This window comes from Otolemur garnettii, unplaced genomic scaffold (genome assembly GCF_000181295.1).
Source record: "Otolemur garnettii isolate 467f Iridium unplaced genomic scaffold, OtoGar3 scaffold00031, whole genome shotgun sequence".
NCBI classification, from domain to species: Eukaryota; Metazoa; Chordata; class Mammalia; order Primates; family Galagidae; genus Otolemur; species Otolemur garnettii.
The window spans coordinates 5,705,784-5,716,234 of NW_003852426.1; the positions used below are offsets into that span (position 1 = coordinate 5,705,784).

General features: G+C 40.1%; 1 protein-coding gene across 6 annotated transcripts in view; it reads left to right on the forward strand.

The window, feature by feature from the left end:
* ANKS1A (ankyrin repeat and sterile alpha motif domain containing 1A) overlaps positions 1-10,451 on the forward strand; it is a 216,754-nt gene that overhangs the window by 112,637 nt on the left and 93,666 nt on the right. For all 6 annotated transcript variants that reach the window (XM_023512757.1, XM_023512758.1, XM_023512755.1 and 3 more), the window contains one exon: positions 4,490-4,610. In XM_023512757.1, the coding sequence (XP_023368525.1) occupies positions 4,490-4,610 (121 nt within the window). The remainder of the gene's footprint in view (positions 1-4,489; positions 4,611-10,451) is intronic.

A 10,451-nucleotide genomic window follows, 5' to 3' on the forward strand; every position in this document is an offset into this window, starting at 1 on the left:
GGTTGCTGTGAGCTGTAATGCCACGGCACTCTACCCAGGGGGACAGCTTGAGGCTCTGTCTCAAAAAAAAAAAAAAAAAAAGAAATACTGGATTATACTCAGGACTTTCTATTGTCCCCAACTACAATTTGGCAATAACATAGTGTCAAGAGGTAGGGATGGGGAGTAGAAGAAGAAATCTCTGTATTACTCTTCTAGATAGGAGAGTCTGTCTGAGATATATTTTCAAGAACTTGCTTCTAAATAGTCTGTAATTCTGATTCAGCTGGACTGGTATACTTGGTATTTGGAAGTTGGTGAGAACCCTGAATTTGCTTATTTACTGGTGATTATGATATATCCTGGGTCATTATCCTTTTAATGACCTAGGCCTATTTTGTTCATATGCTGTAGTCTGAATGGATAGATCATCTCTGAAAGTATACTAATTTTTTTTTTTAAGCTGTGTAGTCTTTCACCATCTTATACTCTCAAAGCTCTAAATACCCTAAACCTGATGTCTCAGTATATAATGGCTTTGTCAAACTTAGGCTTTTGTATTTAACAGTCTGCCACAGTGGATTTTTTTGGTTTTTGTTTATTTATTTTTTTTGGTTTTTTTGGTTTTTGAGACAGAGCCTCAAGCTGTCCCCTTGGGTAGAGTGCCATGGCTTCACTGCTCACAGCAACCTCCATCTCCTGGGCTTAAGCGAGTCTCCTGTCACAGCCTCTCAAGTAGCTGGGACCACAGGCGCTCGCCGCAACGCCTGGCCATTTTTTGGTTGCAGCCATTATTGTTGTTTGGTGGGCCCGGGCTGGATTCGAACCCGCCACCTTAGGTGTACGTCGCTGGCGCCTTAGCCACTTGAGCCACAGGCGCCGAGCCATTGTTTGTTTTTTTAAAACCGAGTCTCACTGTGTTGCCCTGGATAGAGTGCCACGGCATCACAGCTCACAGCAACCTCAATCTCTTGGGCGTGAGCGATTCTCTTGCCTCAGCCTCCCAAGTAGCTGGGACTACAGGTGCCCGTCCCAACACTGGCTGTTTTTTGGTTGCAGTTGTCATAGTTGTTTGGCAGGCCCGGACTGGATTTGAACCTGCCAGCTCAGGTATATGTGGCTGGTGCCCATGCCGCTGAGCTACAGGCGCCAAGCCTGCCACAGTGTTTTTATTACTTATTACTGAGATTTGTCTTTGTCAGATGACCCATAGAAACCTTTATGGGAAGTTGGAGCATGGGCGTTTAAGAGTAATAACATGATCATGAATCTGGCTTTTAAAAAATCAGACATATGCACACAGACATGCTGTTTAGATGTTTCTGTCCCGCCATATGATGCCAGCTGCATCGGTACTGACTGTAAGTCTTCCCTGTGTTCAGATGTGCTATTAACGGAGATTGCAGCTGCTATGGTATCTCTTCCCAGAAAGCTTCTCACATCCTAACTGGACATTCCATTGGTCACAGTTAGATGGTGCCTGCTCAGCTCATAGCTTTTCTCTGCAGCAAAAATGTTGCTTTCCACATAGCAGGAAAATATGTGTGTGTGTGTGTGTGTGTGTGTATTTTGGCTTTAATTTATTGCCAGCCCCTGTGGAAAGAGGAAAAAAAGATTAAAGAGTAGTTTAGTAAATAGCAGAATGCTTTCTGTTGAAAATCAATTATTGCCATATTCACTATGACACAGGGCTTCTTGAGTGACAGCTGGGACAGCTCAAAGAAAAGTAGTTGATTATTTTATTGTGAGATTTTAATCCTATAGCTGATAGGGTCAGCACTAACCAGAAAGATCACCCTGCTTCTTGTCTGGATATGAGCAGGGAACTCTCAGACATCTGAAGGAGAGAAAGGGTTCTCACATGGGTAGAGAAGAAAATGAAAGCAAAAAAAAATAAAAGAGGCCAGTTGGGTCCAGAATCAGAGGAAATGAGTTTTACAGCCATGGCTCTATGGTAAATTCTTTGTATAACCTTGGGCAAGTTTCTGGAGCTCTCTGTGAAGCAGGTTTGTCATTTAAAAAAAAAAAAAAAAGGGCTGGGACCAGGTGCTCTCTAGCTGTGACTGCTGGTTAGGGTCCCTTCCAGCTCTGTTATTTGATGGTTCTCTGCTCCCATTTTTTTGCACAAGAGCTGGGCATGGAGTGAACACAGTTCCAGTGGGCCTGATTTTCCAGATGGGAGTCATCAGCCCTTGAGAAGGAAGGATATTACAGACTGAGTATCTGGGCTGTCAATTACCTGCTTTCAGAGAAGCATGCCTGGGGCTACATGAGAGCTCTAGCTGTATGCAGAACTCTCACTGAATTAGATTTCCAGGGCCCTGCGTAAGTGGTAGCTATGGATGTGTAAACCTGCAGAACACAAATTCCTGTCTATAAAGCCTTGGGTATTAAGTTGACACAGTGTGAGCTGCCTAATGGTCCCTCTTTGTTCTCTTAATTGTGTTCCTAAGAAGAGGCCAGGAGTAAGTAATAGGGGCAAATGGTTCATCTTAATGAAATAGCTTTTAGCTTCTAGGAAGCTTGTACTAAGTGGAAGTTCCTGCTGTGCTTAGCAGAATTTTGGACAGACACTATCCTGTTGCCTTTAGAGTGGCAGCCTTATTAACAAACAGGAACGGCAGTTTCTCATTTAGTTTGAGACTGGGAAAGTCCTTGTTGTCTCATTAGGTCATAGCATAGTGAGCTCTGCTACGAAGAAGCAAAACCCTGATGGATCACAAATGAGATGCATTTCCAGTGAGCTGTGGGACATATCAGTGTGGGAGGAAGTTTCTGTGTTTGCCAAGGAATCACATTTGTCAGGTTCCATTATTGGCTAAGTGGAACAGGGATTTTCTCTCACTTCCTACCTCCTTGTTCACAGTATGTTACTTGTCCAGCCAAATTGCTCAAAAAAAGATCTTGTGCTTTGGTTTGCTCTTCTAATTGCTTGTATTTTTTTTTTTTTTTTTTTTTTTGAGACAGAGCCTCAAGCTATCCCCCTGGGTAGAGTGCTTTGGCATCACAACTCACAGCAACCTCCAACTCCTGGACTCAAGTGATCTCTTGCCTCAGCCTCCCAAGTAGCTGGGACCACAGGCACCCGCCACAACGCCTGGCCATTTTTTTTTGGTTGCAGCCATCATTGTTGTTTGGCGGGCCTGGGCTGGATTCGAACCTGCCACCTTAGGTGTATGTGGCTGGCGCCTTAGCCACTTGAGCCACAGGCACCAAGCCAATTGCTTGTATTCTTAATACTAGTTCTGATTCTTAGTCTGCCTGTGAAACACACTGGATTCTTAGGGCAGCTGGGCCAGAATTGTCCTCTAAAACAAGAATTCATTCTTTCAGTGTAGCTGTAGCATTATCCATGGCATTTTCTGCTTGGTTTGAGGGAAAGCTAGGTTACTCTGATACTATGACTTAGCTGAGGCCACTACACCCTCAGCTGACCAAAGTCTTGGAGTTGGCAGGAGTAGGAGGCAGTTCTGGTTCAGTTATTTTATCAGAGACACTTGGCTATCTAGATTAGGGATTTTTCTGTAGACAGAGCTACTTTTCCTCACTGAAATTCAAACTTTCTAGCTGCTGGACTCTTCAGAGCACAGATCAGCAGAAGTAATTTAAAACTGTTTTTATCATAAATGGGGTAGGACGCCAGCTTTTGGGAAATCCTTCCCTGTAACCCCCGCCCTGTGAAAAAGGTTCATAAAAATAGAAATGGACTTACTGAACACTTGGTTTCTAGTAAATTGTAGAGAATTGAGGGTCAATCATTTGGTTCTGACATAAGAAAGTGGGAAGGGCCTGGCACAGTGGCTCAAGCCTGTGATCATAGCACTTTGAGAGGCTGAGAGCAGTGGATTTCTTGAGCTTAGGAGTTTGAGACCAGCCTGAGCAAGAGCAAGATCCCATCTCTACTAAAAATAGAAAAACTAGCTAGACGAGATGGTGCATGCCTATAGTCCCAGCTACTTGGGAAGCTGAGGTAAGAGGATTGCCGGAGCCCAAGAGTTTGAGGTTGATGTGAAATATAATACCATGACATTCTACCCAGGGTGACAGTGTGAGAGTCTGTCTCAAAAAAAAAAAGAAGAAGAAGAAAGAAAGTGGAAGGATTCCAACCTTTTAATGGTATGTGTACATATTAGGAAAGAAACATGGAGACAGCTGGCCTTTATGGTAGAGCATGGTTAAAAGCTGCTTGAGAAGTATCTGCAGAAAAGAGAACATACAGACTACTGTGGACATGGGAGAACCAAGGGAAGAAAGGATCTTGGATTTTATTTATCATTTTTTAAAGAACGAAATGAGGCAAGGAACGTGGAAAATTCTAATCAAAGGCCACTGAGATTTAAGGTACAGATATATATTCAGAAGAGCAGTTGTGACTTTATGTGACACTTAAATTATTCACCTTCTCTTCCCTGTCTCCTTTCTTCTCAGATGAAAAAGGAGCCAATAATTTTGAATTTGCTCAACACCACTTGTCTGGGCACGAGATGTACTGGGTATTTCTCTCTCGTAGGCCCTGGCCATGAGACCCAGGATTCAGGGGAGTGCAGCCAGGGGAGAGGATGAACACCCTTATGAGCTGTTGTTAACGGCAGAGACAAAGAAGGTGGTGTCAATGGACGGAAGAGCAAAAGGTACATTCCCCTCAACTCTCTAGCAGAAACAATTCTGAAAGGATTTTCAGAGTTCGTGATCCTGGGTGGAAGGGGAAGATGATGAAGCTATAATGTCCCTTGAGTGGTGACAGTGGGTTTCATGATGGTCTAAGGTTGGGATAGAGGGTTCATTATGGCTTTGTTTCAATACCTGAACTGTGCGCCCTGGGTTGGAGTTGGCTGCCATCTTCATCATGAGAAGCAAGCAAAAAGTTAGGTCAGACAAGGTGATAACTCTGGGGAGAAAGGCTGCCAGCGATGTGGCAGAGATTGATTTGGAGTCTCAAATCATAAACCCTTAAGTTAATGCTGTGAAAAAATAAGCAAAACAAGTCAGTCTCTTTGGGTTCAGGCTGACAGCAGACTCTGCTTTTGAGTCCTGACCTCAGAGTGAGAGACTCCTGGGGAGGGGCCCGTGATTGGCTGCCACCCTGTAACTAGAGTGCTCTGTTGCCTTGGCCTACTTTCATTGCCTCTGCAAATTCAGTTTCCTCTGTACGGGAGTGAGTGCTGCAGTACTCAGATCCAGCCCATCTATGTAATGCCATTACGACAGAGGTAAGTGTACACTGCTAGAGAATTTGTATCAACTCCTGTTCTCCTAAGAAAGAACAAGAAGGGGTAATGCAATTGCTACAGTTTTAAGGAACTCTTGTGGCCTTTCCAAGCTCTCTATAGCTTGCAGGTATTAGGTCCTTTGTGGGATACTTATTCAACCCTAAGACAGTCCATGGTTAAGGTAAGAATGCAGGATAAGATGGTTTCCTTTAAGATGCTCTTTGCTAGACCTATCAGAGGGTAGGGGTGGTAAAACATATGCATCTGTGTATGACATTGTAGACTTTATTTTTAATGGTCCTGTTTAAAAGGTTTTCTCTTCTGGCATGTAGAAACTTTGTCATATTTGTAGTAGATTTTGGTTTTATTTTGTAGTTTATTGTTTTCATTTGGAGCTGTTAAAAATAGTTGTAATTTAGATACGGTAAAACTTATCCTTTTTGTGTGTATGGTTCTGTGAGTTTTAACAAATACAATTATATAACTGCCACCACAATCAAAATATAAAAGAGTTTCATTAGACAAAAAAAATTTTCCCAAGTCCTTTTGTAGTCAGCTTCTCACCCTTTCTTTATCCCTGGCAACCACTGTTCTGATGTCTGTTTCAGAAGTTTTGCTTTTTCCAGAATGTCATATAAATGGAATCATACAGCCCATAGCCTGTGAGCTGGTACTTAGCATAATGCATTTGACATTCATCCATGTTGTTGCTTGTGTCCATAATTTGTTCCTTTTCATTGCCAAATATTATCCCATTGTATGGATATACCTTAGTTTATCCCTTCTCTAAAAGAGAGACATTTGGGTCATTTACAGATTCTGACAATTACAAATAAAGCTACTGTCAACATTCACACAGAGACTTTTGTATATACATAGGTTTTCATTTCACTTGGATAAACATGAGTATACCTAGAAATGGAATGCTAGGCCCTAGAAAATATGTTTCACTTTATAAGAAACCACCAAGGCATTTTTCAGAGTGGTTATACTGTTATACAACCTCAGCTGCTATGCATTCTCTTTAGCACTTAATATTGTCAAGTTTTTAAACTTTTAACCATTCTAATTGGTGTATAGTGATGTCTCAGTATGGATTTGATTTGTATATCCCTAATGATTGATGTTTTTGAGCATCTGTTAAAGTGATTATTTGTCTTCCTTCTATCTAATAAAATGTCTATTCATATCCTTTACTTATTTAAAAAAATTACTTTGTTTTCTGATTATTGAGTTGTGAATTCTTTTTTTTAATAACTTTTTTAATTTTCATGATCTTATAGGGTATACATATTTTGGTTACATAGTTTTCTTTTGTATATTTTGTTTTCTTTCTTTCTTTATTTACTTGAGTAGATTCTCACTCTTGTTGTCCAGGCTAGAGTGCTAGGGCGTCAGCCTAGCTCATGACAACCTCAAACCCTTATGTTCAAGTGATCCTCCTGCCTCAGCCTCCCCAGGTCCATAATGCCTGGCTAATTTTTCTAGTTTTAGTAGAGACAAGTCTCACTCTTTCTCAGTCTAGTCTCAAACTCCTGAGCCCAAGCAGTCTACCTGCTTCAGCCTCCCAGAGTGCTAGGATTACAGTGGTAGGTTTACTGAGCCACCATTCCTGGCCCCTTTTCTACATTTTGAATCAAAGTTATACGTGTTCCCTTCACCTTGAATTTGTACATTATACCAGTTAGGTGTGAATTACTCAACTACCCCCCCATACCAACTTGATTTCCATTGAGTTTTACTTCCATATATGCACATAAGTATTGATCAACTAGTTTCAATTTAGTGTTCAGTACCTATGGTGTTTGTTTTTCCATTCTTACAATACTTAGAAGAATGGTCCACAGTTCCATCCAGGTAGTTAAAAAAGATACTAGATCACTATTTTTTATGACTGAGTAGTATTCCATGGTATACATATACCACATTTTATTAATGCGCTCATGGGTTTCTTGGGTTGTTTTCACACCTTTGCAGTTGTGAATTGTGCTGCTGTAAACATTCAAGTGGGAGGATCTTTGTTGTAAAATGTCTTTTTCTCCTTCCCATCTAGGGGATTGCTGGGTCAATAGTAGGTCTACTTTTAGTTCTTTGAGATATCTCTTTGCTACTTTCCATAGAGGCTGTACTAGTTTGCAGTCTCTCTGATAGTCCCAGCATTTGTTGTTTTAGGAATTTTGATAAGACCCATTCTCATGTATCCCATTATGGTTTTGATTTGCCTTTCCCTGATGACTTGGAGACAAGGAGCATTTTTTTCATGTGTCTGCTGGCCATTAGACTATCGTCATTTGAAAAGTTTCTGTTCATGTCTTTGCCTACTTTTTAATGAAGTTGATTTTTTTTTCCGTGCTAATTTGCTTGAGTTCTTTGTAGTTCTGGTTATTGGCCCTTTATTGGATATATAGCATGTGAATATATTCTCCCATTCTATAGGTTGTTTGTTTATTGTGTCCTTAGCTGTGCAGAAACTTTTTAATTTGATCAGGTCCCATTTCTTTATTTTTGTTGTTGCTACAATTCCTTTTAGAGTCTTTTTTAAATTCTTTACCTAGGCCAACATCTATAATAATAGAGTGTTTCCAGCATTTTCTTATAAAATTCTTATATTTTCATGCCTTAGGTTTAAGTCTTTTATCCATCATGAATTAATTTTTGTGAGTGGTAAGAGGTGTCTCCTGTTTCAGTTTTTTATATGTGGCTAACCAGTTTTCCCAGGTCCATTTAATGAATAGAGATTCTTTTACCCAGTGTATGTTTTTGTCTGCTTTGTCAAAGATCAGATGGGGATATGAGGATAGTTTCATCTCTGGGTTCTCTGTTCTGATCCATAGGTCTATGTCTCTGTTTTTGTGCCAGTATTATGCTGTTTTGGTTATTATAGCCTGGTAGTCTATAGCTTAAAGTCTGGCCTCTCAATTTGTTCTTATTACATAAAATTGTATTGGCTTTCACAGTCTTTTCTCATTCCATACAAAGTGTAGAACTACTTTTTTTAGATCTGCAAAAAATGACATTGGTATTTTAATGGGAATTGCGTTGACTCTGTCAATCACTTTGGTTAGTATAGCAGTTTTAACAATGCTGATTCTGCCGGTCCATGTTAGGATTTTCCATCTTTTTACATCCTCTAAGATGTCTTTCCTCAGTGTTTCATAGATCGCCCTATAGAGGTCTTTCATATCCTTAGTTAAATACATTCCTAGATATTTTGAATTGTTTATATATTCTAGATACAAGTTCTTCACCAGATATGTGATTTTTCTCTCAGTCTGTGACTTGTCTTTTTATTCCCTTAACAGTGTGTTTTGAAAACCAGAGTTTCTTAATTTTGATAAAGTTCAGTTTATCCTTTTTTTTTAATGGACAAGGTCACAAATATTTTCTCCTGGGTTTTTTTTTCTAGAAATTTTATAGCTTTAGGTTATACATTTAGGTCTGTGATCCGTTTTGAGTTAATTTTTTGTTTATCATATGAGATATGGATCAATATTCATTTTTGTACATAGAAATTTCCAATTATTTCAGCACTATTTGTTGAAAAATGCTTTCTCCATTGAATTGCCTTTGCAAATTTGTTATTCTTTTTTTCAGAGTTTTTTTTTTTTTTTTTTTGAGATAAGAGCCTCAAGCTGTCCCCCTGGGTAGAGGGCCGTCGCATCTCAGCTCACAGCAACCTCCAACTCCTGGGCTCAAGCGAGTCTTCTGCCTCTGCCTCCCAAGTAGCTGGGACCACAGGCACCTGCCACAACACCCGGCTATTTTTTGGTTGCAGCTGTCATTGTTGTTTGGCAGCACAGGCTGGATTTGAATCCGCCACCTTGGGTGTACGTGGTTGGTGCCTTAGCCACTTGAGCCACAGGCGCTGAGCCTTTTCAGAGTTTTTTTAGATGGTCTAGTTCCATTATCTTTCAGATTTAGAATCAGGTTGTTCATTTCTACAAAAAGTCCTGTGATTTTGATGGGATTGCATTGAATCTATATAGCAGTTTGGGAATAATTGGTAACTATATTCAGTCTTCCAATCATATTGGTAGATTTTTAACGAAAACATTTAGAGACGGTGAAGAGAACACTAGCGCTCTCTTCAGCCATTTGATAATAAATCATATTGATGTTAACTCTTAAAGAACAAGCAATTAATTTAATGCTCTGAAAATACTTTTTACTGTGGAAAGAATCTTCAGCATCATAGAGGAAGGAGATTCCAATTTTTTCCTTTTCAAAGGTTTTATCTGAAACCACTATAAGATAGCTGACTCAACCCTTAGAAGAAGGAAAAGGGAAAAGTCGGACAGGCTTCATAAGTAGGGCCGGTCTCTTTGGCACCTAACTGCCCTGGATAGAGATTTTCTAATGTTAGGTCTGTAGATCTTCAAGTTAAGAAGGAAACTACCAAAGAGGACTTAGGACTCCCTGTATGATCCTCTTTTGCTTTAGTTTCTTCCAGCTCTGTAGTATTGGGCTAGGTGTTGATCATAGATTGTGTAGAAAGCAGATTTATGAACTGCAGACTGTGGGGTTTGCCTGTCTCCAAGCTTGCTGCTTGGATCACTCAAAGAGATTTCAGATTAAAGGGATAGAGATATTAAATATGAAAACAGCCTCTGCCAGTTTCTCAGAAGTTCTGCCTGTCCTGGCAGCCTGGCAGGAGAAGCTGGCCTAGAAGGAGTGCCTGCCAGGGTTGGTAAAAGTGAGGCACATCAGCAGACCATGTTGTGGGTTGGTAAATACTAAATCTTTTCTGTTTGTCCATTAATGTCATCATCTTATACAGCTTTTATGAATTAATTGATTAGTGTTCAAAAGGCTGTGTTTAGGAGAGTTCTAGAGCTTTTAACTTCTCTTCAGTATAATTCAAAGAATTATACGTGAGGGGTAGAAAGGGAGATTTTTTAAAATTACATTTTTAAATCACAGAGTGTCCCCAAAGTAGCCCATAAAGTCATTATATATAGGGAATATGGGAAATTACAGCTAAGTGTACCTTTATTTACAAAATATTCATTATAATTTTTTTTTGAGACAGATTCTCAAGCTGTTGCCCTCTGTAGAGTGCTATGGCATCACAGCTCACAGCAACTGCCAACTCTTGGGCTTAAGCAAGCCTCTTGCCTCAGCCTCCCAAGTAGCTGGGATGATAGGCTGAACTATCACACCTTTTTTTTTTTTTTTTTTTTTTTTTTTTTTTTTTTTTTTGAGAAAGAGAGAGAGTCTCACTATGTCCTCAGGAGAGTGCCGTAGCATCACAGTTCACAGCAA